The sequence below is a fragment of the Camarhynchus parvulus genome, chromosome 9 (genome assembly GCF_901933205.1).
Source record: "Camarhynchus parvulus chromosome 9, STF_HiC, whole genome shotgun sequence".
In the NCBI taxonomy this organism is placed as follows: domain Eukaryota; kingdom Metazoa; phylum Chordata; class Aves; order Passeriformes; family Thraupidae; genus Camarhynchus; species Camarhynchus parvulus.
In genome coordinates, this window is record NC_044579.1 from 6712748 (window position 1) to 6739881 (window position 27134).

Sequence of the window (27134 nt, forward strand, 5' to 3'; positions counted from 1 at the left end):
GTCACAGAAATCAAGGTAGGACAACTGTATTAGAAGTTCCCATGCTGAGTATTTCATACTTTCTAAGAAGCCAGACTTAAAGCAGTGGACAAAATTCCTCGTGGCAGACCAAAGAGCCCATTTACCAGTCCATTTATGCAGAGAGCAAATACACCTTGCATAGCTCACCTGTAACTCAGGGCAAATATTCAGGAAAGTAGCAGGAAAAATATGATCAGGGAAAAGGCTCATATGTGAGCTTCAGATGCTTTCATGTTTCTGTCTGGTTTTAATGCACATTTGTTAAACTAAACCAGGTAAATATTACCCCTGCACTTGTCACCTGGCACTCTGTGGCTGCTCTTAACTGTTTCTAATGTATGTCTCACTCTTGTAACAGCTGGCTAACACAACATTTGTTCCTGGAAACGTGAGAGATCAGATGATTTGAGTTAGGCACCAAAGCTGCTTTTTAATTCCAGATCACAAGTTTAATTAAAGTCAAATGTGGTATTAAAAACAGAAAAAGATGGAGACTCTCTGGAATGCTCAGTGGAGTTGTTTGTGGTTCCAGAACATGATTCATGTTCCACAGACACTTGACCAGTTGCTTGCAGTGCTCTTCCAGCCTGCTACTGGCTCTGGGATTTCACAGCAACGTCAGGGAACTTCCTTTCCAAGACCTTCCGCCTCGTCCTCTCCAGGCTTTGCTGCCTTGCCCTTTTCCGTAAGGTTTTTTCAAGTCTGAGTCTGAAACAGAGAAGTTGGTGTGGTTCACTTCCAGCCAGCTTGAGACCACTTTAATGAGCTCCCCCCAGTCAGATAGAGGCTCTCAGTGATCAACAACTTCAGTATTCATTTGCTTCTGATAAGTAAAAAAGCCTGCAAAGTAACATTTTTACTCTGCTTCTGAATTCTACAGAGGTTCAGCCTCTGGGAGGATTTTTCATATTCTGCACTTGAAGTTACTTTTACAGTGCCACTGCATAACCATGTACCTTAGTAACTAAGGTGGGAAAAAAAGAAAAAAAAGAAAAAAAAGAAACAGAGCAAGCTGTAATTTTAAAAAGCCTAATTTTCAGTCTAGTAGCTGAAAAATGAAAGATTACAGCTATTTTTTCCTTTTAAATTGGAATAAGGACACAAACAGATCAGAAGATAACTTTCAATGTCAAAATAATCTTTTTACCTGATGAAGTGATTCACATGGGGTAAGTAATAGAATCTCTTCTTTTTGTGTTTTTTGTTCAAGTGCCACGGTATTGGCCATTCCTTGTAACTGTACCTGTTGGGGACAGATAAAAATGATTACAGAATGTACAGGTCTTAATTCTAGGATTTTACCAGTTTCTCTTGGTTTCAAGTACAGTGATAAAGTGGTCTGGGAGATGGCAGAATTTGTATGTGGGTATTTTTTTCCCCGCTCTTGCTGGCTTGGTTTGTAACTGTGTCTCCTGTGTTCTGTACAGTCTATGCATCCTTCCTTGATTAGGTAAGGATTTTCTGGGAGAGAGACACACCCCAAGAAAAACTCACACATTAAAAAAGTGTTTCCATACCAAAAGGTGCGTCCCAGGAAGTCGTGTCTCCACTCGCCAGGGACTGGCTTTTCATGGCCCGTCTGTAAAAGCCTCAAAGCAATTTCTCTTTCTCTGACAACCAAATCTATATTTTTCATAGATGTTTCTACCTGGAAATAGTAAAAAGTTTCAGGATGCACCAACAAAAAACAATGCTGAAAATTTAAAAGATCTCAAAGACAAAATTTAAAGGGAAAACAAAGGTAGAACATGCTGGAGTTTGATCATGAGTTCTCTCTCAGCAGGCCCTGTGTACTAGAACAGTAAGGAATGAGTACTTCAAAAATCTTACTTGACAGCAGGACAGATATGAAATAACTGACAGTCTGATACTTGATTAAAGACCAGCTGGATAATGCATAAACCAGATCCAGTGCTGATGCACAAGTGTAGGAAGCTCTGAGGCAGGGATCAGAAGGCAGCAGGAGAAGCAAACAGAAGATTTGCTTATGGTTTGTAGTGGCTGTTGGTTATTTTAGTTTTCACTGGAGTCTGGTCACAGCCCCAGCAATGCCCACTGAACAATGAGAAAGCTGCCTTGAGCAAATTATGACTTGAGCAGTTAATGCATACACTAAAATCAGGGAAATAATTTTAAGAAAAAGGTCTCTAACAAGTGTACAACCACTTGGTCTTTCAGCAATTTTACTTAAGAGTTACAGTTTTTATGTATTATGAGAAAGGTACCTTTTCTAAGCGCTCTGGGCTTGGCATAGGCTTGCGCTGTCGTTTGGATTCTTGCTCTAAAGTTAAGAGCATGTTCTTTTCTTTCAGCAGGACATACCTGGAGCAGAAAGCACAGTAATTAAAAAATTACTCTGAGATAGCTAAGCAGTTATTCACTTACTATCTGCAATCCTAAATCCTGATGGCTTCATATAATGAAACAAAAGAGGAGAATGAGGGAGACAGTTTTACTTAGTTTGGAATAAAGAGGGCTTACGAGAGAAGAGTTTAACACTAAGTTTTTTTCCATTACCTGGACAGAACCAGATTCTTCTCACATGTACACAGGAAAAGGACAAGACAAAGCAAGGAAAAAGCTGTTCACAGTAATGATTAAGTTCAGCCTGAACTTATTCCAGCTTCAGAAACTTCCAAAATCAGAATAAACGCAGGCCTGAGCACCCTGATGGAATGAAGTGCCCACCCCACCAGAAGGCACTGACAACCAAGTCTGTGCCACACAAGCACCACCCAGAGGGTTTGTACCAAAGCTGAGCCCTCTGAACTAGACACAGCTGTCCCACAGCCACCTGCAGTGCAGCTTCTGTGCTCTGAGCAGGGCCAGGACCAGCGCTGCTCCAAACCCAAAGCTGGCTGGAGCCTGCAGAGCTCTGTGCCAGACTAAAGCTACTGGACCACGAGTTCACCAGCCACATTTTATTGATGTGCAGAGCTGCTCTGAAAGAAGAGAAACGTCTTCATTAAAACTTACTTACCAAAGTTTGTGCAAGTCTTCACTACTCTTGCCCCTTAGCTGCTTTATATTCCATGAATCCCCTGTAAAAGATAAAAAACCACCATTAATTTAATGAAACAGAGTTCTCTTATTCTGGAAAATAAAAAATGCTTCTATTAGGCTTAGCTGACACAACAGTATAAAGACCACTTTTAAAATACTACTTCTTGGACAGCCATCCTTGAGGATATTCAGCTTTGCATTTAAAATAAAATACAAAAAGTCAATAATAAGTAGTGTTTATTTGTGCTTGTAAAAGGCTGGAAACACAGAAAGCTGTTAGATGAATCTTGACACTGAACTAGTTTTCTTCCATAGTACTGACATTTCATCAAAGCACATCTCTTCTGGGATACACTCTCACTTCAGAGCAAGGCAGGGGATTTACAGCAAAACATTTTGCTGCAGTTTCCATTTGCTTTCATAAACACTGAATACACACAGCAAAAATTAACAGGCATCAAGATGCACAAGTGGATGTATGTACATATACATAGATAAATAAGTTTTATGTAGCTATGAATGCTCCCTATAATGCAAAAAAGCCCAGGTCAGATTTCAGCTCAAAGATCACTATCAGAAATGCTAAATAGAACTCACCAGACTTTACACTTTTTTCCCCCCAGTTTCCTGGATCATCAAAAAACTCCTCCAGACCTCTCCGAGACACGGTTGTGTGCAGGAACTTCACCTGATGGAGAATCTCAATTTTTTGTGGGTTCTTGTGGTACAGATTCAGTGCCATCCTGCATAAAAGTTAGAAGGAAAACTATGTATGATAGGAAAAATAATATTCTGCTAAATGAGAATGTTTGTTTCATTCACAAAGGCACACGTCCTACAGATAGATCACGGTATGTGGGGAAAAAGCAGAGTTTTGGTTAGTCACAAGGATGTCATCTTGGTGTTTTCTCCTCCCCCTCATCTCATCTAATTATCAATTTTCTAGACTTAAGAGATAATAAGCAATTAAAAATTAAGGAATAAATCTGAGCTAAGCTGTACAAGAGTACATCATGGAAGCACGGAACTTTTAGCATTGGAAAGGACCTCTGATCATGCAGTCCAACACCCCTGCCAACAGTTCACCTGGAGAAGGTGACACAGGAACGTCCAGGTGGGTTTAGGGTGGCTCCAGAGGGGGAGAATCCACGCCCTAATCCCCCGTGGGACACCCGGCAAAGCACAAACCCATCAGCACAAAGCCTGCAGGTTCTACAGGACAGGGAGCCGCTTGGTGCTGCCCTTACACGCTGCCTGCGGCCATACACCGCGCTGCAGCCCTCAGGCTGGCGGAGCCGCGACACACGGACACCGGGACCCACGGACACCCGCCTCCCGCCACAGGCTCTCCTTCCTCCCGGGAACCGCGCCCGCCCCTCCGTGCCTGAGCCCGAGTCCGCCCGGCGCGGTGCGTACCCGGGGAGTCCCGGCCGAGCCCGGGGCAGGCGGAGCGCGGCCGTGAGGCTCCGGCCCAGCGCGGCCATGGCCGCGGCCGCCGCCATCGCCCCGCGTCCTCCCACAGCGCCGGGGGCACAGGGCGAGAGCTGCCCTTTCCCAAGATGGCGCCTGCCCGGCCTCACCCGCGCTCTCCCGCCGTACATGGAGCGCAGGGAAGGCTCTGCCCTTTTCCAACATGGCGCCTGCGCGGCTTCACCTCCATGCCGTCCCTCTGCGCCGGGGGCACTGGGAAGGCTTTGCCCTTTCCCATGATGGCGGCCGCAGGCTTCACCCCGCGGCGGGAGGCGGTGCGGCCGGCCCCGCCCCGTGCCAGTCCCAGCCATGGCGGCCATGAGCCGGGTGCTGCGGGCGGCCGCGGCCTGGGCGGCGCGGCGAGCGGGCAGCGCCGGCACCGCCGGGATCACCGGGATCGCCCCCCGCCTCCCCGGCACCTTCGGTACGGCCCCGGCGGGGGAGCGGCGGGGCGGGGGCGGTGGGGGCCCGGTGACCTTGCGGAGCGGGGCAGAGGTGCCCTCCCGGAGGCCGCGGGGGGCTGAGCAGGTCCCCGTTGTGTCCCCGTTCCTATGGAAAACTACCGGGTTTGGGGGGAAAATGGATGGAAACGGGCGGGAGGCCGACCCTCCTGGCATTGTAGTTGTCCATTTAGTCGGCCCTGTATGGTGACATTCACTGATTCACGTGTTGGTGCTTACAGGTGGGCATAGACCTCTGTCTGTAGTTTGAAGAAAAATAGGTTCATGCTAACAAAATACGAAATTGCTTCAGGCGAACTGCAGAAAACTCAGCTGCTGTTGTACATTCTTCTTTTTTTTTTTCTTTCCCCACATATGTTTGACCTTGTCCTGGCATAAGCACCAATGGGGTACAAAACCATAATACTCTGGCTCTATTTTCAGTTCCTGTACGGCACAGTGGTGACCATGGGAAGAGAATGTTTATCATCAAAGCAACAAGTTTTTATGATTCTCGATTTCTGAGCTTGTTGGTGAGTTAAAAATCAAATGTATTATTGCATTCAGCGTAGCACATCACTTGCAAATGGTGTAAGAGTGTCTAAAATACAATTTCCTGTGTTGTTTATGTGATAGCATCTAAAATGTGGCTGGCACTATTTACATAAACAAGAATTTCAGGTCCTCTTTAACAAATTTTTGGTCATATGCTGTAAAATCAGGGCCAGATGAAGTACAAAGACTGGCTGTATAGTAAAGGTTGTGATAGGTACTTACATTTCTGCTGTAGTAGCATTCTTGTATTACATTTCTGTGTTCATATATGCATGACCCACAAATGCTTTCTGCTCCATCCTCCTCTTTGAAACATATCAGTTACTCTGCTGCAGGGTTTGCCTTCACTTATCTACACCACTAACAACAGAGGTGAGATTTAGAAAGCATGACCTGAGTTTGACCCCTCCAAAGTCAGGTTTTGGATAAATCCTGTTATAAGCAGCAAGGACTGATTTGATACTACTCCCTTCATGTGATCAGGACTCATTTCTCTTCCTTCCTCAGCTACAGAGCCCACAGTGGCTGCACTGGTGTTGGATTCTTGCTTTGCTGTCAGTGGTGGTTGCAGCTGGAGCCAGCCATGCCAAGATGCTGAGGGATTTCAGGGAGGTGTTGCTGCTTGCTGCTGCCCAGACTGACCTCGCTGGGAGATGGGAACTGACCTGAATGGGCTCAGGGGCTGACACAGCATCACTTTTGTGTGTTCTGTTCATTAATGAACTCATTGCAATCGCCAGTGTTTACACACAACATCCCCTTCCAGCCTAGAATGCAAATCTCGGAGTTATTGGCTGTTCCACTGTTTTCAGATATTTTCAGATCTCATGTAAATTTTGTCAGGGTTCTGAGTTTCCCACACTGACTGTTTTTATCCCCTCTACAGAGATACTATTTATACCTGACGGGAATACCAGTGGCTGTGCTCTTAACATACATCAACATCTTCGTTGGTGAGTGCTCTGTCAGGGCTAAGCAAAGTACAGTCCAAGTTATTAAATGGGAATTAAGCATGCTGGATAGAGAAACAGCGCTCTTTTGGGGCTCTCTCTTTGGAAGACCATGGAATAGGCCTAACAAATACAGTGATATTGCATAAGTACATAGAAAATGTTCCCAGTATATTTGCTTTAGTTGTTGCTTTTCAAAAAAAGTTTCTCACATTAAAAAAAAACAAAAAAACCATTCTCTCTTCTAGCAGTCTTTCAAACATCAGTGAAGTTTAGTAACTTGCTTTAACAAGACTGCAACTCTGGCTTTTTATCTAGCAAAGATGCCAAAATTCTGCTTGGCAATACATGTGTTAAATCTCCTGCTGTAATGATATGTAATTAATTTAATAGAGAAATCAGGAAAAGTCCATGCTTTCAGCTCCTGTACTTTAAAGGGTATTTCTGTGGACTTGATCCAAGTTGTTTCTTCTGTAGAGCTGCTAATTTTACCCTTTTGGTGTGTCACTTAAAATCTGCGAGTAGATACTTGCAGTGTGATGTGTCTGCAAAAATTGCAAGTTCAGTTTTTCTAAGCAGAGCTCACACTGAGGGATTTAGTACTCTCTATGTGGAATAAGATCTTTTCCTTAGCTGGAAAGCAGAATATAAGGTAGCTTTGGAAAATAAGCACAGAGATAAATATTCCTCCCTTCCTTTCCTTGTCAGGTGAAGCTGAACTTGCAGAGATTCCTGAAGGTTATGTTCCAGAGCACTGGGAATACTACAAAGTGAGTGTAACAATGTAAAAGGGTGGGCATGTTATGGACAGCCTTTCTCTTGATGATACTTTTGGGAGTAAAATGAATGGAGTATGATGATGTCTGTCAGTGTAGTAAAACTCAGATAGTGCAGTTCTGATTTTGGTCAAACTTTTTTGTGACTTTATGGAACATGTAAAAGGCTGTAGGAAATCTCTTTTATGACACAAGCAGATGCAAATGCTCTGAATGCAGTAAACTGCTGAAACTGTATGCCAAGAATTTTTCTGTAATATTCCTAAATAGTAAGAAAAGTCCTCTGCATTCATACCATGCAGGTTTTGTCTTTTTTTTTTCTACAATGTCTTAAGAAACTGGAGTTTAAAGTGGCATTTCTTTCTTTTGTTTTAAAGTCCCATATCACACACACTTTTGGATCTAGAATTGAAGATTTTTATAGTCACAAACTCAAGGTCGTGTGGTTCAATTTAATTGTATTTTCTTAAAATTACTCCCTGGCTTCTTGCTGCAAGCACTGTTTTGTTTCTGATAGGAAGTAATTGAATTCAGCAATATTATTGTGACTGTTTCAACTCATTTAGACTTTTGTTCCTAGTGAAATGCCCTCTATGTGGAAGCAAAATTTTGAAATGTTGCTGATTACAGTAAGATTTGGAGTCCACTTCTGTGATTACTGTGGCAGTTTACGGAACTTTAACAGAAAGAAAATAAATTATATCTTCTGTTAAATTTTATTTTTGCTGTAGAACAGTCATCTGCAGGTTATCTTGGCATTAAGGATTGCAAAAGAAATATGACTTTTTAGGGTTCTGATCTCACAAGTAGTTGTGCATGCATGTTTGTAACTCTACTGTTATGATTTGAACGGGAGTACTCATGGTGTCCATGCCATCTTTTCAGGACTGTGGATACACAAGGTGACATTTCTATTTGGCAATTGCACAGACAATCTCTGCTGTTATGTTTTCCAGCACCCCATAACCCGCTGGATAGCTCGTTATGTACTTGACCCCCCTGAGAAGAACTATGAGAAGGACATGGCCCTGCTTGATGTGGAAGTGAGGAAATCTGAGCTGAGGTATGCTCTGTAGTTGGGGGGGTTAAAATCCTGATCCATACTGGAGCTGACTCTTTGATTTTGCATGACATACTGAGCTGGATGCTGACATAAAGTGCTTTCATGTGTCCCCTGAGTGTTGCCTGCCCTGGCTGCTGCCAGAATGGGAGTCACAGGATCTCTTATCGCTGCCCTCTCAGGATTCAGGTTACCAGAACAATCCAAGGGCAGGGGGTCTTCAAAACACTTGGTATTTATAAAGGTGTAGCTCTGTCTTTGTCTTCCTGAATCAGCAAATGGAGCTCTTTTTGCCTCTGCTAATGCTCTAATGTTCTTAGAGAAGAACCTGTGACAAAAGTGCCAGTATTTTTATTACTTCTTTGTGGAATAACTTGCTGGAAAAAAACCACAACAGAACAACAAAATTAAAAGATTTAATAGCTCATATCTTAGCTGAACCCTTCATATTTTGGTCCTACCTATGCTTCAGCAGTATTTATAAACCATTGATGCTAAAATCATTGCTTTGTCAGTAATGTTCAACACCAACACACTTCATGCTGAGGGTGTCTATTGCCTTTTTTTTAGGCTGCTGGAGCTGGAGGCACGCAGACTGATGAGACACCGGGGAGATGGGCCTTGGTACCATTATGAAACGCCTGACAAAAATCTTGTTGACAATTCTATGAAAGCCACACCTGACAATTAAAGAATTTTAGGGCAGTGTGCAAGGTCTTCAGTGCACACTGACAAATTGTGACTGTGCTGTGGAACAGACATCCTGCTGTTTGCTGATGGAAATGAATAAACTGTGTTTGTGTTGATTCCAGTACCTTGAAAGAAACTGTGTGGCAGTTAAGCTCATACAGCTATTAAATCAGTGAAAATGCTTTGTGTCAATTGCCAACAGTTGCGCCTTTCCTTCAGAACATATGTACACGAAACAAGTTGGTAATACTAGTTTTCATTTTGTGATTTCTAGTGTTTATAGTTTTAAGTGAAAGATACAAGAAGCTAAGAGTTTTTTCTTTCTCAGTGCTTTGTGTCAGGTAATTGGTGGGAGATGAAGTAAGTAGGAAAAGTACCTTCACACAAAGCTGCCATGCATTTTCAGAACTGTACAGCTGTTCTTCCACACCACTTCTGGCAACTCCTTAGGGAATATGAGGAGTTCTCTCATCACCTGGCAGGTTTTTGCCACTAGAGGGATGTGTTTCCTCAGGGTCTACAGGCCACGGTACTCTTGAGTGATGGAAAGTGCCTCTTACAGTTTGTGACTAAATTATCTGTCCATATTTAAAATCCTCACTTTTTAAAGGAAATAAGCCCAAACTAAACCCATATCATCTAGTGATTTGAAACTTAAAACTATCTTTTTTTATATTAGGCAAGACTGCATGGACTATTTTAAGCAAAAACTGCCTTGTTTGCTGTTTCCTGGCACTGCCAAACATTAGAAAGACATTGATTTTCTATCAGTGCTTTGCTTGCCCTTTTTGATAGAATCAGTCTTTTAGGTTAGATGGCTCATATGTCTTATGGCTCTCACTGTTTATAAATGCCGAGTTATTAATAAGAGAAGCCATTAAAAAAGCACAAAGTCTCCTCAGGTAAAATAAACCTGTCTGACCCTGCATTAGTGTTTTTTATCCAGCATCCAATGATGCTTGCAAGTCTGATGTAATGTCTGTTTTTCAGTCAAGTCTCCATGGACATCACATTCTGCCCTCAGTGTTTCACATTGTTCCCAACACTTGATTTTTCAGTAGTAATGCTACCCTGCTCATCCTCACAGCCTGCTCATAGCTGGGTACAAATACTTTTCAGTCCTGTTTTTGAGATTTTCCTAGAACCACCTTTTGAAAATTTTAATTTTGAGGTAAAAGGTGGTTCTAGCAAAGGTCACATCACGTCCTTGGAAGTGATCAACGAGTCCTTGGATATATTGTGGATGATGGGTGGAAGGCATTTCATCTGCTCTATGCATCTTCATTTTACATGGACTGGTCATTTCTTTAATGCTGTTGCTGCCAGGCATATGTAGTAGTTATCAGTTACTGCTTGAAAACAGTAGCAGTATTTTTTCCCTACGAAGGTCACTCTTATTTCTCCCTTCTCTGACATTATTCTTTCAAAATGAAGAGCAGAGAGAAACACAGCATAGGCCAAAAAAGGGCATTTTAAGGTAAAGGTACTGCCCCTGAAGCCATGAAATTGGGAGTTGGCTCCTGGCACTGCCACAGGCTTCTTGGGTATCCCAGGCTGGGCATTCCCGCACTGACCTGCTCTTTTGGAAGGTGGGGACATCCCAGCTGTCAGCACAGGCCAGGTGGGACCTGCCAGAGCCACCTGTACCGCAATGAGGGGCTGAGAATGCAAATACAAAGGAGATTTTTTTACGGTGTGTATTTTATACAAACGTGGATACATATACATATATCTATATACACACATATACACTTACATATATGTACATATACACTTATATACTTACATTTACATATATATACACATATACATACATACACACACAGATATATAGATATATTTATATAGTCTTTAAAAGCTTAAAAATAAATTACAGAGCGTATAAAAGAGTATTACCGGTCAGAGGGAAACGTTCCCCGGGCTACCCGGAGAGCCCAGGCGCCGAGTCTCCGTGCCGCCCCGCTGGGCGCGAAGGTGTTCGGGTGCGACGCGGGGCCCCGGCCGCGATCCCGCCCCGCTGCCCTCCCCCTCGCCCGCCCCCGCCGGGACCCCCGAGTGCCGCCGCCGCAGCTGGTGCCGCTGCCGCTGCCATTGGATTAAAAATAGCATCTTCCCTCCCCCTGCCCTCCCTCGGGCCCGGCTCCCGCCGCCGCCCTGCCCCGGGCCCGGCTGCCCGCCGCCTCCATCGCCCGCGCAGAGCGGCTCGGCAGGGAGGGCGGGCGGCCGGGAGCGAGGGCGGGAGGGCGGCCGGGAGGGAAGGGAAGGGAGGGAAGGAGGATGCAGCGGGCCGCGCTTTTCCGCGGCGGCGATGCGCAGATGGCCGCCGGGGACCTGGGCGAGCTGCTCGTCCCCTACATGCCCACGATCCGGGTGCCCAAGTCAGGGGACCGGGTCTTCAAGACGGAATGTGCCTTCTCCTACGACTCGCCCGTGAGTGCAGCGATCCACCCCCGGCTGCCTCCGCGCCCCCGCCCGCCGCGGCCCCTTCCCCTCCCCGCCGCAGCCCCTCGCACCCCGCCCGGGCCATGCCTCCCCTCAGGCTGCCGAGCCGCCCCGAGCCCTCCCTCCACCTGCCGCGGCCCGAGCCCCGCCGCTGCTGCCCGGCCCGGGGTCGCGGCGCTCCCGCACATCGCCGCCGGCTCGTCCTTCCTGCGTTTGTTTGTTTATTTTCCTCCTTCGAGGCGCTCTGAAGTGGTTGCTTGGACACGGGGATTTTGTGGTTTTGGGGAAGCTTCCCTGCTTGCTCTGCTTGTCGGGGTCTGTCTGCTCCACCCGGAGCCCTGCTTTTGCTTTCACACCGAGCTAGTTGAAAAGGGAGAGTAATGGCCTTCTCGTTGGTTTAGTTGGGCGAGCAGATGTCAATTATTTTGCTTTCCTACTGCCTCTGTGTTCGTTCTGTTCAGAAACTTCATAGAAAGCTTCCGAGGTGAAGGCTCATCCTGAAAATGAGCGTGAAAGTTCCCCTGAAACACTTTCTCCCCAAGGGTTTCAGTTACATCACTGAACTTCAATGGACTTGTATTTCCCCACCAGCTTGGTTCGCTTGCTGTTAGATGAATGTTTCATGTGCTGTAAACTTTCTCTGGTGTTATTTGTATGGTGTCTTAGAAAACACCCACCAGCTCCACACATTGCATGTGTTCCATGGCAGATTTGGGGCCCGACTCAGTTTATAACTTCACTGCTAATACTGGAAGCCTTCATAAATGGGCAGTGCTTTGTAAGAAACAGGTGCTTAGAAATTAGCCTTTATCAAAAGAGGTTGAAAATTGTATTAAAAGTTGCTTCTCCACAGGAAACTGACGTTTCCCAAAGGTGATTGAGCGCTATATGTTGATGTTAATGTCAGTGGCAGCAGTCAGAAGGAAGCTCATTGCATTACAGAATATTCATTAAAAGATACTTTTCAGGCACATTTTTGGAATCCTTCACCCCCTTTTTTTGGATAATTCCCCCTATTTTTGATAATTCCTTTTAATACAGAAAATCAGACTTGATTTTAAAGGTGACTCAGCTGTCTGGTGTTTGTCATGTCTTGTTGAACAGAGGTTATTTTTACCCACACTCTTCAGATCTCAAGTGTCACCCAGCAGCCCTGACTGTACGGGGAGCTGGGCTGATTAGAACTGCCAAATCGGACTCCACCGCAGAGGCGATAATTGCATTATATACTTAAGGAGGTTTTGGCGGGGGAAAATCAATACACCACATTCTTTCCTTCAGATTTCTGCTTGAGTGAACACATGGTTGATGTTTTTAGTAACACTTTCAGGCTTCCTCGATATTATGGTTTATAAAAATTTCTGTTAACAGGTAGGGAGGGATGTAAAATACTGCTACAGAGTAAAAAACAATCAATCACCACCTCCTGCAACAAGCCTCAACTGAACACAGCAAAAGCTGTGTTCAGCTAAACAATATGTTTGAACAAAACATAAAACATTTGAGCCAAACTTAACAGAAACTATGGATAAAAGTAGCAGAAGGAGTGGAAAGCAGCCTGTATGATTTTTTTTTAAACTAAAAAAAAAAAGTCATACTTTTGATGTTATTGGGAAGAGATTTCAGATTTAGGAAAATGTTGCCCTCCAGTGTAAAAACTTCTTGTTTAAATTGTGTTATGGGCATTCACTGGGCAAAAGACTTGGCAGTACCAGTGAGAATAAAAGCAGTCTCAGTTTCTATTGTTTCCCCAGCTTTTCAGCCCATACCACTTCTCTGCTTAGCTGAGTGAAAGATTTGCCTCAGATTTTATTTTAAATTCCCGTATAATCTTATAGGTACTTGGATATTGTTTGTAGGATGGAGATTCTAAGAGGCATATGTGATGTGTGCTTTCTAGGGTAAAACACTGTAATTTACATATTGAAAATAGCAAAGCTGTGTTCTTGAAGTATTTCATCCAGAAGGAAAGTGAAAGAATACACACAAGTTGTTTCTTGGCTGAAGAGAGATGTTTATGTTTTGTAGCAGGTTGATTTTGTGACTTACTTTCTTAGGCTATCAATGTGTTACCTAAGTGAGCCTCTTCCTCTTGAGATACTTGCCTCTTAAGGTATAACACTGTTGGCCCTGTTATAACGTTCAAGAATTAAGAAAACACCCACTCTTGGTTTTGTTAGCCATGCTAAAATTCCAGATTGCTTTTTTGCTGGAGGAGGTTTTTTCTCTTGTAAGAATATTTCTCAGTATTTCCTCACATCTTCTCATTTTGCCATTTTAAAACATGCTCCTTGCTACAGTTTAACTTCAGCATCTCATGTCATACCTGGCCATGAAGCAGCTCTACAGTCAAGTGTCTTTAGCTGTGTTAACTGTATATTAATCCTTTTCCTGCAGAGATTTTTTTGATCTTTAAAATACACCGAAAACCGTCAGACCCGGGAGTGTTGGGGTACAGAGTAATGTTATTATCGTAGAGAAAGATGCTGCAGCAAATTTACAAGGACCAAGCGGAGTGGAATGGTCAAAATCAGAGCTTTTCCTGTCAGGGGGTGCCAAGGAAAATGAGGTGCTGGGAGTGAGTAGCTCCCTCTTTTAGTGCCAGAGCTTAACGTGGCAGTGACATGGCTTTTGCAGCCCTGTTTGTCACTCTGTCATTTGTGTCAACTTCTCTGGGTTTGAGTAGTGCATCTTCCAGTGGATAGAGGCAGCTTCACTGATTGTTCTCAAAACTGATTGAACTTCCTTTTCCATGAGGTTTAAATCTTCCTTGGATGAAGATGTGAGAACAATGTCACCTTTGTGCTACAGTGAGAGTCGTTAGCTGAGGGACTTCAGAAGTGAGAGCTAGAAGTACAAGTGGCTATTTAGTGTGTTTGTTCCACATGGATTAACTGTATCGTGGTGATCTTGTCAGAGAGGTGGTATTGTTAGAAATATAAACAGATGAGAAATTAATGTCTTTAGATTTGGCCTTCTTCCAGTGGAACATACTGGGGTTGGTCCCTGGAAAGTTGGCAGGAGCAGGAGGCAAATTTCTTTGCACTTAACAGACCTAGTGACACTTTTTAGTTTGCTTGGCTTATTAGATGAGAAAAATATGCCATTGATGATTTACATTTTAATTACTTTTTTGAGATTTTTTTGATGTCTTCTAGAAAAACTGTGTTTCTCTGATGAGGACTCCTACTCCAGGTAGCCATTCCTTTGTACAGGAATTGAGGAGGGAAGGCAGGCTGCTTACAAAACACAAACCTGGCCTAAGGTTGAGTATTGCTTCCTCCAGGAACTGACCCAGCAGCCATGTGAGCCAACCACCTCCCTGCAACTTGGCTGACAAAAGCCTTCGCCTCTCATTATTCAGATCTGAGGTACAGTCATTCCTCCTGGTGACTTTTTCCACATCTCTAACACTGTGCTGTAGGTTTCTTCTCTCCTATTTTGTCCACTGTGACTTCTCTTCCTCTTTTGGTGGATGAGCCTGACTTTGTGTTCAGTAGAATGCAGAAGATGTAAAGGTTGCATTAAATAATCTTTTATTGTACTATTATTTTTTTAGAAGGGTAATACTCAGCTTTGGAAATTCCACCTTTTAATGTGCCCTGGTCTTAAAAACCTCTGATCATTTATCACAGAATTGTAGTGTCATAGAATATGCTGAGTTGGAAAAGACCCATGAGGATCATTGAGCCCAACTCCTGGCCCTGCATAGGGCACCCCAACAATCCCACTAAGTCCAAGCACCTCTTCAGCTCTGTCAGGCTTGGTGCTGTGACCACTTCCCTGGGGAGCTGTTCCAGTGTCCAACCACCCTCTGAATGAAAAACCTTTTCCTAATATCCAACCCAAACCTCCCCTGAGACAGCTCCATGCCATTCTCTCCATTCCTGTCACTGACTGTGAGAGTGACACATCTGGGGGAGAGATGACAGCTGGAAAAGGGATACAAACTGGAGCATAAAGAGAGCTTAATGTGAGCTATGGATGCTGCACGTGGCTGTGCCCTGAAACCTTCCCCACGAGGGGCATTGGTGACAACCCCAGCGCAGCCCATGAGCCTGACAGGGTGACAGGACAAGGCAGGCTGGCTCTATAGAGTGCAGGGACTGTGTTTGTTTGAGCAGCTGAAAGTTTGGCTTTGCTCTGCTGGAAAACCTTGCTGCTGACAACAGCTTCCTTTGTGAATCTTGCTGACTTCATTTTTGTGGCTCGGGAACTCTGTAATGGTTATGTTGGGACAATTCCCAAAGTCTGAGCTGAGCTGATGCTCTGCTGTTTGTTGTGCAGTTGAGACTGAAATCCTTGAGAGACTGGAGTGTGTAAGGGACATTGGTGATTGTGTTGTATAAAACATTCTAGAGATAAGCACCTCCTGTCTGGCAGCTCCTTTGGTCAATATTCCTTGAGGAAAATCAGGAAGTCACTGAGGCCCGTGTCTGTGAGGGGTAGGCTTGGATCTTGTTTCTATTGATGGAATGAGAGCAGCAGAGAAGAAACAAGAGGACTGAACACACCAAGACAAAGGGAGTACTCCAGATGAGGATTCTGGCCTAGCTGCAAAATGACCTCCAGTTAGGGAGACAATCAATTGCTCGGTGGTGGGTGATCACCTGAAGAGTCAGAGCAGTGTGGTACTGTTGCTTGACATGGACATGCCAAAGCTGTCACATGGGCAGGTGTTTTGCTGGCTGGAAGTGCACCAGGACACTCAGCTGGTTCACATCAGTTAACTCACTGCTCTTCTGAAGTTGGTGAGTGGTAACATCAGCAGAAGTTGTGCCTGCAGTGGCTCACACATGAGAAATAACTCTGGTGCTTGGGAGAACAACCAGTGTGTATGTGCATTGTCTTGGGTTGGTTTAAATTTGGATCTTACTAGCCTTTTCTTCCTTATGTGTCACTGACCATCCTGTTACCCAGAGTGGTGCTGGACAGGAATATTTTGGGCAGCAGAGAGACCTGAATTCTGAGGTACCCAGAGTGTCAGAGGTTAAATACAGAGATGCAGAGGAATGCTGGAGCACTGCTGTGGAACCATCAGTTTTCCTCTCAGCTCTTCCCCCCAGTTTTTCTGTTTTGGAAGCACAGCACTGTTTTTGTGACCAACAGAGCTGTACAGCCAGGGTTCTGCACAAAGCAGAATCCCCACCTCTCAGGTGGCACTGCTGGGCTGCAGAACTGGGCTGGAGCTTGGCAGTCAGCCCTGGTGGATCTCAGACACCTCTGCCAGGGGCTCACACAGCCTGCACCTGGATAAGCTGCCCCAAACAGTGGGGAGGGATGGGTGGAAGTTCTCTATTCCTGCTTGCAGGTTAGAAGTACTCCTGACCCAGCATTAGTTTTGTCATTGTATTTGCTCACTAACTGTGAAGCTTTGATCCTGCCTGTGCGTGTCACTTGTCCAAGACACTTCTTTGGAATTCATGTGCACTGCTCTGGAGTCCAGCTGTGATTTATAGGTGGGTGTGAGCAGTCCATGCACCTCTTGGAGTGGAGGTTTGGGTTTAGTTTAGTGGCTGACTGGCCCATACAGCTTTTTTCTTCCCAGGAAATGTTCTAAGTGCTGTACTGGATTGGCCCTGTGCATGTGCCCTTTCGGGAGCTACAACAGAGGTACCAGGCATCTTTGTTAAGCAATTGTGAATTAATTTGCTTGTGGGGAAATATCCAGTGCTATCCAGTGCTGTACAGTGCTTTTGTAAAGGAAGAGCAGGGGAAGGATTTCTTTTGCACTTCAAGTTAACAGTCCAAATCCTGGGCCCTGTAATTTTTTTCCTACTTCCACATCCTTTGTCCTTTCTTTCTCTGCCCAACCCAGCTCTTCTTTTCCCATTTCTCATCTTTCCCCAGTTCCAGTAGTACAAGGCTCCTCTCCACTGCTTGTGTGTATTTTGACATCAATGTTTGTGTATGTCAGTGTCCTTCCATTCCTTATTCTGATTCTGTTGCTTCTCCCTCTGATCCTTTTTTGCTTGATGCCCAATTTTACCCTCTCATTATTCCTTTTCTGCTTTCCTTTAGTCACCATTACTTTCCTGTCACCTTTGGGTGACAGAGGGCTGTTGTCTGAAAGGCAGACTCCCACCACTGTTCATATCCCACGTTTCTTTTGAATGTGACTAGATAAATTCTCAGCCTCAGCACACATTTTTTGTGTTGGTTCCCCCACCCCACCCCAGAAGTAACTACATTTACTGCAGTGGAAACTTAAAAATGAACTTTTTGTTTGCTGGAGCCATCTCTTTGTTGTGTTGTGTTCAGTTGGTTGTCTGTGGTTTGCTGTGGGTTTTTTTTCACCTTGTTTCAATGTAGGTAGTATTGGTACATGACAGAGAGACAGGCTTTCTTTTTATTATTCATTGTAAATTGTCATGTGTTTTTGAGATGAATATTAAGTGCCAAAACATCTGTTGTTCTTTTCCAGCCTGTCCTGAAATAAAATATGTGTCATTTAGTTAGGCTATTGTGGGATCCAGTGCAAGATGTGTATGTTAGGGATGGTCCTGTAACTTTTCCAATATATTAAAGGTTGGATTGTACTTATACAAGCAAGACTCTTGTGACCACAGCCAGATTAATTTATGGTGATTCCTGGTGAACAGACACCCTGAGCAGAGCCTGTAGCAGTTCTGTATGGGCATGAATTTTGTAGGGAAACACTCACATGGAAACCATGACAGAATGCACAAAGACAGTGATCCTGTCTCATAACGGGTACATTTTGTTTTATATATGACAGGATGGATGACCTTTTCATTCTTCATGTTTGGGTGTGGAGACTCGTGGAGACTCCAGGTGTCATTTTGCTCTCTTCTGTGGTATTGTCTTGGCAAATTTTGCCATTGTTCCAGAGGACCTAAAGCAAACACCTGTGCATGAGATACCGTCCCTGAGTCCGCAACTGTTTGCCACGTTAGGAGATCACCACAGCCCTCGTGTTTGTACAAAGTCATTGTTGTCTTAGCCACTGCAGGAGCTGAAATTGCTAAACCCTAAAGTTCCCCGAGGGATCTAAATGGTTGGTGAGGGCTGGTAAATGGGGTGGAGGTCATTAGTTCAGTCCTGATCAAGTTAGGGGTGCTTGGAAGCTGTTGGTGTCTGGTGCCACGAGCAGTGTGGAATGAGGTGAGCTGAATGTTTCCCTCTCTGAATTAAGCACCTGGCATGCCGTGAGCACCTTGGCAGCTAAGAACAGGCAGAAATACAGTGAGGAGCAATCCCTTTTCCTTCTGCTTAGAAGGTGAGAAGGCTGACCTGCTCTTGAGTGGGCAGTGATGGAGCCTGACCAAGTGCAAGCTTCTGCCCCAACAGTGCCTTTAGACTGGAGTGATAAGGGAAGAGAATGTTTATACATTGCTTTATCCTGAACTTCACACTACATGTCTGCTGCATCCTCAAGCAAGAATGAAGGGGAAAAATACCCATCTAAAGTTCCTGGTTTTGTCTGTCGGGAGAAGTTATGCTTTTCTGGTGTAGAATAGTGTCTCCAGTACTTCAGATAAGCTGCCTTCCTCCAGCATAAACTTTCACACACATTTAAGATGATTGTCAAATACAAAGATTTACATGCCACAGACGGTGTAAAATATCATTTCTTCCAGAACTGTTTGTCTGCTCAGTGGGGTTAAATTAACCAGCACAATGTTTGTCTTAGATCACAGACGAGTGTTTTTTGAGCACCAAACAGGGACCTAATCCTTTACTCAGCCATCTACAAAGGTGTCTTTTTCACACAGGCTTCTGTTCTACTTTGACCTTTTGGACTTTTGAACAGTCTGTCCACTTCTTTCCAAGCTGTGGGAGAGAACACTCTGCCTGTGCTCTCTTGGAGAAACATCTGTTTTGTTAGTAACCACAACCAACTTACTCAGACTCTACATTTAGCTCCTATACTGAAAGTGTCAAATTGTTGTCATAGGCTGCCTCAGAAACGGTTCAGTGGTCTCTTGGATTCCCTCCAGAAAAAGAGAGAATGATCTCCAAGAAAACAAAACTTTAAACAAAGTCCCGAGACCCTAGAGTGACAACACTGTATATTTTTATTTAGACTGGGTACTTCCAGGATCCTCTTGTAGAGGACACATCCATGACTTTCTCACAGAAGGAGGTAATGCAGAAGGATTTGGAATGCAGGATAGAAGAGCAGGCAGCATGTGTGTCTAATATGATTTGCTTCTGGAGATAATGATCCTTACTTTCATATATATATTTATCATTTACTTCTGAGGTGCCTATGAAGGAGTGTAGTTCATGTTGTACTTTGGGGAATTTAACACAAGATGTTCTGTGCTATGCAATAGCACAAACATGCTCACAATAGAAGGAAGGTCACAGAGCTTCTGAAAGGCTCAATCTTTGTTCTGCACCACCTACTCAAAACAATACATGTTAGAGGGCTTGGAAAAATTGATCCAACACCAATGAGCAGATGACTGAAAGTCCTCCTGGCAGTCTGATGTAGGAGAGATCTTAGAGTGGTGCTAAAATTGAGCAAGACTCTGGTAACAGCCAGCATCAGTTTTAGAGATAGCAAAAAGTGATGCCAGCTTATGTCACTGAAATGTCAGCATTTGTGATCAGCAGCAGGAGTATATATTTTTATATTCCCTTTGTAATGGCCTTGTCTCCAAGCTCTGTATTGCATGAATGGAGAGGATCCCTGATTGATACTGAAGAATGCACACAAAACATTTGTCAAGTTTTTGTTAGCCAGTTTTAAGGGCTGTGAGGTTGCTTGAGATCTTTTTTCTCAGACAAAATTGTAATCAATTGTAGAAGTTGTGGCAGAGTCCCTGGACCATCAACTCTGCTGTGCTTCTGGTTTGGAATGATGTTCTTGCAATCAAATGCCCACAAGAAATTCTGCTATTTCAAATAAATGCTCACACTTATTTCTGCAAATTTCTGTGCCTATGAACCTCTGTGGGTTGGGCACTCAAGTGGAATTTTTCAAGACTAACTTCTAGAGTTCCAATTTGGACACTCACTAATCTGTAGTTGCAAAGTAACTCATTTCAAAGAGTTTCTGTAGGCTGTGGGATGATGTTTTATGGTATGTGATATGATGGGGAAGTTTCTTAGGGGACTGATGGTGTAAACACCATAATATGCTATGAAAGCCATATTTTGAGTGTGTCCCTGATAACAGAAAGGGTCTGCAATTCTTGGGGTTTTTTTCCTGTGTGCTGGGTCCTTCCTGTCCTTCCCTGCTGTAAGTGTTTGTGCCATTCCTTGCAGGATTCAGAAGGAGGTCTCTACGTGTGCATGAACACGTTTCTGGGATTCGGAAGGGAGCACATCGAGCGGCATTACCGGAAAACCGGCCAGTGTGTCTACCTGCACCTGAAACGGCACCTGAGACAGGTGAGACCTGTGCCTTCCCTGAGAGCCACCCCAGCACTGCTCCTGTCTCTTGTGCTCATTTGGGTACTGCATTTCAGATGCACACCAAGTCCTGGATGACTGAAATGCACACATTCACATTTGGGGCTGGATATCAAATCTAGGTGCTTGGATCCCAACCAATCCTACAGCTTCAGTTCTGAGATGAATCAAAAGCCCTAAAGAGTCAGACCTTAAAGGCAGCTCCTTCCTGACTTTCACTGATGTTTTTCACTTCTCATTTCTGTGTATCACATACATATTGTCTGCATGTTATGTGCACATTATACATAGCTAAATATTTTCTGAAACCTGCCTTTCAGGTGTACAATTACTGTTATGATTGAGTTACTGGGTTTGGCTCAGATTTGGCTGGAAGCTGCTGATTTCTATTTTTCATATGAGGTTTCATCTCAGGGTGAAAGGATTCCTTTTCATCCTGATACCTGTGCAGTTAAACCTTGACCAGGTCTGGGATCTTAAGCTTAGCTTAAATTAATGCTGACCCTCATTTAGCCTTTCCCCACACGTGGGTGTGCACATACAGCCTCATGTTCACTGCTCTTCCATACCTTCACTGAATATCAGCAGTCACTTATAGCCTGTGCTTTATAACCTCTGCTTGTCTGTGGTTTGCCTGGCATCTTTAAAACATTTTTAATTACTTCTGACCTGAGCTATAAGGAAGGCACTGGGTTTGCTTATTGTTCACTCTCCCATAAGCTCTGTCTCTACTGGCAAGTTAGAGGGCTTAAAAGAGCTGCTTGGAGTGGGTTAGAATCCTTGTTTCTCACTCTCCAGCAAGGCTTCCCCTGGATGATGAAGGCCTTGGGTTATATAAAGTGCCCTGACCACTTACCTTATTGCCAGGAGAGGAGTGTTCATATTTTATCGGAGTTACAGTGAGGTGGATTGCATGCCTTCCAGGATGAGATGGTAAATGATGTTTGTTATACTTTGGAATTATCTTTCCTTCTAAGGGCAATACCAACAATTTCCTTCACTCTGTTAACTGAGTTTTTTCAGAGCCTACACTGGTTTTAGCAGTGGTTTTTCTGACTGAATTTAACACTCCTGAAAGATCTAGAGACAGAAATCCTGTCAGCTTTCCTTGTACATAACTTTCTTACATAAGTTCAGGTAAACTGGGGTTAAAATGAGGCCTCAAAAATTCCTTTAATGATAAAGATTAGGCTGAAGAACCCCAAAATGGACAAACAAATATCCCAGCTGTTGTTTGGTGTTGCAGATCCCTTTGATTGAAGAAGTTCAGTGGTTCCTGTTTTTCTCTGGGTGAATCATGATGTAGTAGAGGGGCAGGCTCTGTGCTGGAAGGTGGCAACACACTGGTTCTCTGGGTCATGTGGCAGGAAACAGGGTTTGGCTACACAGTGCAGGTGAATATTGCATCATCTAATAGGGCTCATAGCCAGGATTCCTCATATATTAGCTGTGGATTTCTTTTTTTTGCCATGACTATTTGCTTCTTACGTGCTATCCATGCTTTTCTTTGAGCAATGTGAAACATCAAGTGTTTTATGAAGTGTCTGGCACATGCTGCATCGTGGTTTTGGTTTTGGAAGCCAAGCTTTTAATGGTGTAGGATACAGTAAAGCCAAAGGCATTGGATGTGCTATCTTAAGATTCTTATAGTGAGGCTGCTATTCCTGCCTGTGGTTCCCTTGGCATCATCCTTGCAGAATGCTCTGCATTGCTACAGAAATCCCAGGTTGCTTCCCAAGATGTTTGGAATAAATGTCATTTGTGTATTTTGTCACAATTCAATTAGAAAATAAGGGTCACATCTTCAGCCTGCTGGCTCAAGTAGAGCTGGAGCATCTGCCCGTGGCAGCTCAGCACCAGAGGCCTCTGCTGAATCATCAGACATGGGCACAAGTTGTGGAGTACCCTCTGGTAAAATTCTTAGCTGAATAAAGGAAATTGATTTTTATTTTTCCTTTTCCATAGTGTTACATTCATCAGGATTTTTAAATCAGCCTCTTTGTAGTGTATGACTTTATACAACTGCCTGGGTGCTGTTCATTTCCAGGCAGAGCTTCAGCTTGGTGCTGTAGTGATACCTCAGCCCTGTTGAAAACCCTGGGCAGAAAAGCACAAAGATTTCCTGCAGGGATAGGTTTCTGGATGCTATCCAGGGATGATGGTGTTATAAAAAGTGAGAGACAGCAGAACAGGCTGCAATGTCACCTTGTCCAAGGAGCATCACAAATGGAATTTAGTGTCACTGCTGATGCCTCATGTCACTCCTATTTGTTGGGTGTGTCACATCTGTTAGAAAAAAAAAAAGGGTTTGTGAATGGAGAATGTTTTCAGTGATTTCTGACAAGGTAAGAAAAAGACTGTCAGGTTGTGGGTGTTTCAGGAGTATTGAGCAGCTTTGATTCTGATGTATTTTTATTTGGAAAAATCAAGCTGAAATCATTGTCAGCCTGAGTTAAATATAAGCACTCCATGTGAATTCTTTCTCTTTGCAATCTCTAGTCTTCATAACTTTCACAATATCACACTTGGTGACATCAGAATTCAGCTGGAGTTTCCTAGTATTGGAAAAAACATTTTTTTTAGTTCTGGAAATACAGTCCTTGGAGAATGTGTAATTTATTCATAATGTATTTGCAATTGGGTTATGTTGTTTCTTGCTGCTGCTTTTAAAAAAAGATTTAAAATACATTTAAAATAGATTCCTGGCTACTACCTTCCTACTTGTTAAATTCCAGTAGCATTAAAGAAAGAAATATTCTGCATGCTTTTTTCAGTTCATTGAGGAATTTTTATTTCTATTTGAACTGCTGGAGTTGCAACCCTGATTTTCCCTAGGGCTTTTTTATGTGGATAATGGATTCTGTTCTTAAATGCAGCCAAGGGGTGTTTGTCAGCATCTGCTCTTTCTAAGAATGGAAAATTTTCCTGTGATGTATAAGACCCCACTGATGATTAAAGCAGTTTGCTGAGGCCAAAGCTTTAATTTACATGGTGAAGGGAACCACCCAAAATATGTGACCCTTTTGCCTGCGAAGGGGCAGAGGCAAGCATGAGCTTTCCCTGTGGGCTGACAGGTTCTTGGCTGCTTTCTCTCCACCTGTTGTATCCCAATACTATTATTAAAAAAAAAAAAAGTTGCCTAACAACCTTGCCAGTGACACTAACATTACACACTACATCATGCATCATGTTGGCACCAAATAGCCACAGAGGCTTTTTTGATTTAATTTGATTTAACGGTGCTGTTTAATAAACAGCTTAAGGAGTGAGTGCACTGGCTTTGACATTCCCTCAGTTGTGTTTTCCCTTGTAGTCTGAGGTATTCTGAACTGGAAAAATAGTGAAACTTAATCTCATTTGAAAGGTACTGTTTTCTGCTATGGTGCTTAAATTAAAAAAAACAGTCAAATCCCCCACTAAACAATTGCTTGAGTGTTGTCGGATTTCCTCCATACTTTCTAATATTTAGAAAACATGGTGGTAACTTGGATTAATGGAAGCAGGTGTAGATCCTGATGGAAAAGGCATTTTTTTCTGGATAGAAGAAAATGAACCTAACTAACAGATCAAAGCCAAATGGTCCTACTGGAATCAGTTCTGAAGGGTTGAATCCTTTATGCAGATAATAGCCTTTTCTTCTCTCTAACTCAGCTTTAGTCATTAAGAAATACTGCTGAGGGTCTAGTGGAGAGAGGTTTGAGAGGTGCTGGGTGTCTCTGCCTTGGTGACAGAGCAGCTGCCACCCGTGGTGGCTGTGGGACAGCCTCTGATCAATTGCCAGCAAGGCAAGAGTGAAGGACTCAGGTGGAGGCTCCCTCTCTCTGTGGGGTGCTGGGCACTGATGAGTCCCAGAGTCAGAGGAGAGCAAAGAGCATTTACATCCTTGCTCACCGAGGACTGTGGTTTGATGGAGGGGTTGATGCAGATTTACTGTTGTCTCACTTGATGGATTTTTAATTGTTTCTTTCTCTCTTTCCAGAAGGTACCAGGAGCATCTGGTGGAGCTTTACCAAAAAGGAGGAATGCTAAGCTATTTTTAGGTATTGTGAGCAGCTGCTTTCACACAGTCCTTTTCTGACCCTGTCTGCATGTGGACTTGGGTTCTGCCCACCATTGTGTCTGGCTCTGGGGCTCCTTTTGGGTTTTCATTTCCTGCTGTTTGTTTTGGTTTTCTTTTTAACTTCTGGTTCTAGATTTTAAAGGTTTTCCAGGCAAATAAGTAGTTCTTAACCATTTTGGTGCATACTGGAAGATGTGTGTATATATACATGAAACATTTTAATGTAAAATAGATCCTCAACTATTCTAAAACAGCCTAGGCTTTGAAAGGCACGTTTTTAGTAATTCTGTCCATTCTCTCTTTCTGGAATTTCCAAAAAGCACCCTTTTATTAGAATGTTGGTCCATACTTAATGTTTAGGTATATTAGGGCCTCAGTGTGGCTCTGTCTTGCTCAGCAGCTGGTCATAGGAAGGGTTGTTTCCATTTTAAACTTGTAACACAGGTAAATGTTCTTCAGTGGTGTTGTGGTCTCTCCTGTAATGAATACAACTGCACATACACCATGAGCATCTCTAATTCTGTTATGTCCACAGTTCTATTCCCTTGCTTCATGGAAAGCAGTTTTCTTACCATGCCCATATCATCCAAAATCCATTTATTCAGATTACCCAGAAAACCTGAGGGACTCATAAATATGGATGAGGAGAATGTGATGAAAAGCCTGGATTCTCTCTTCTCCCACAGCTTGTGGTGTTTCTCCAATTCATCTATTATTTATTGTCTCTGTATTAATAGTGAATAGTGAATTTTTCTTCAGGTAACGAAAAGGTGAAATGTTTTCTTTACAATTGCCAACTCTTATGGCTAAAGAGAAACAATAGAATGACCTTCTGCTGGAATTGCTTTGATCTGTGGAATGTGTCCCTAAGAGGCCTTTACAGATTGTGGTTGATTAAGTTGTTGTTGTTAATGTAAGTAAGTCTTGCAAGGAGGGCTGAGAAAGAAAAATGACTGAAAATGAGTCATAAAAAAGTTAAACTTGTAGGAAGAGACTGTTACATCACAGATGCTGCTCTAAATGCCATTTACTGCCAGTTTACATTGAAAATCATGATTTTCACTGAATGCTGATAGAATAATTGGTTCAGAAACAAAGCTGGCTGCAGTGCAGCAGTGGTTGTACAGTGTTAGCAATGTGAGTGTGAATACAAAGTACAAAAGCGCATTCAAATTTTGTTCTTGCTGATCTTCTGCATACACCTGAAGGCTCTTGTCACTGAGGTGTGCCAGCACAGATGGTACTAGCGGAGGGTCTCTGATGTGCCATGTTGAAATCCTCAAATTCCACCCTTGTGCATGAGCACTTTGTTCCCTCTGAGTAGGTCTTGAGCAGCAGTTCCGAGGGAGCTCCTGAGGGCAGTGCAGTTTCACTGGGGTGGGTTTAGGACATAAATCTATCACCATTTCATCCAGCACTTCTGGAATCTAATGCACTTTTGAAAATGTGTCTCATCTGGTCTGTTGTTCCACTGCAGCCTTCATTGCAGCCTCTGCTGGCTGGGAGTGAACTACTACCAGGTCTGCTCTGTCCCTGGAGGCAGTACTTCCATGCTTCCAAATGCATTGTGTCCACTTCTTTGGATCAGCAGATGTTACTGGTTTTGGCTCTGCTTAAAGCAAAGAACAAAGAATTGTTCCTGTCCTTGTTCACAGCTGGGGAAACAAAAGCACAGAGGGATAACTGATTTGATCATTTTGCATGTGACAGCAGCAGAGGTGGTTAGCAAAATTTGGTGTCTTATTCCTTAATCCAACATATTTTTCATTGGTTCAGAACTGCCAATCTCATCTAAACAGGTTGTTTTAATTCTTTTTCCTTGTGACCTTGGGCACTATCACAGAAAGGTTGGGGTTGGAAGGGACCTCTGCAAATCGAGTCTGATACCCTGCTGGAGCAGGTTCATGTAGAACAGGCTGCACACAATCCTATCCAGGCATATTTTAATATCTCCAGAGAAGGACCCTCCATGAGCTCTCCTGGCAGCCTGTTCCAGTGCTCTGTCACCCTCAAAATAAAGAAGCTTTTCTTCATATTTAGATGTAACTTCCTCTGTTTCACTTTGTGCCTGTTATGCTTTGTCCTGTCACTGGGCACTGCTGGAGAGAATCTGGCCCCATCATCTTGAGAGCTGCCCTGAAGATATTCTGTGCCCTGATAAGATCCCCTCTCAGTCTCTTTTCCAGGCTAAACAGGCCCATCTTGTCCCCATCAGAGAGATGCTTCAGTCCCCTAATGATCTTTTTAGCCCCCCACTGGACCCTCTGCATTCCCTGTCTTCCT

The 27134-nt window shown here is 43.7% G+C and overlaps 3 protein-coding genes across 4 annotated transcripts in view; 2 read left to right on the forward strand and 1 right to left on the reverse strand.

Annotated features, from left to right (window-relative positions):
- Positions 1-430: 430 nt before the first annotated feature.
- MRPL47 (mitochondrial ribosomal protein L47) lies at positions 431-4562 on the reverse strand. The gene is made up of 7 exons (XM_030954560.1): positions 4441-4562; positions 3622-3767; positions 3002-3062; positions 2247-2343; positions 1539-1669; positions 1169-1264; positions 431-729 (listed from the first exon to the last, which is right to left on the reverse strand). The coding sequence occupies exons 1-7, from the start codon at positions 4524-4526 to the stop codon at positions 612-614; spliced, it is 735 nt and encodes a 244-aa protein (XP_030810420.1). The 5' UTR covers positions 4527-4562; the 3' UTR covers positions 431-611.
- A 233-nt stretch (positions 4563-4795) lies between these two features.
- NDUFB5 (NADH:ubiquinone oxidoreductase subunit B5) lies at positions 4796-9146 on the forward strand. Its single transcript, XM_030954484.1, has 6 exons — positions 4796-4918; positions 5379-5467; positions 6376-6442; positions 7148-7209; positions 8172-8278; positions 8846-9146. Exons 1-6 carry the CDS (start codon positions 4804-4806, stop codon positions 8964-8966), a joined length of 561 nt encoding a protein of 186 aa, XP_030810344.1. The 5' UTR covers positions 4796-4803; the 3' UTR covers positions 8967-9146.
- Positions 9147-11234: 2088 nt separating this feature from the next.
- The window catches only part of USP13 (ubiquitin specific peptidase 13), a 50389-nt gene continuing 34489 nt past the window's right edge, over positions 11235-27134 (forward strand). Inside the window, exons 1-3 of one of the 2 annotated variants that reach the window (XM_030954706.1) lie at positions 11235-11395; positions 20645-20770; positions 24771-24831. In XM_030954706.1, the coding sequence (XP_030810566.1) occupies positions 11243-11395; positions 20645-20770; positions 24771-24831 (340 nt within the window). In that variant the 5' untranslated portion in view covers positions 11235-11242. The remainder of the gene's footprint in view (positions 11396-20644; positions 20771-24770; positions 24832-27134) is intronic. The other variant, XM_030954705.1, reaches the window with a different exon arrangement.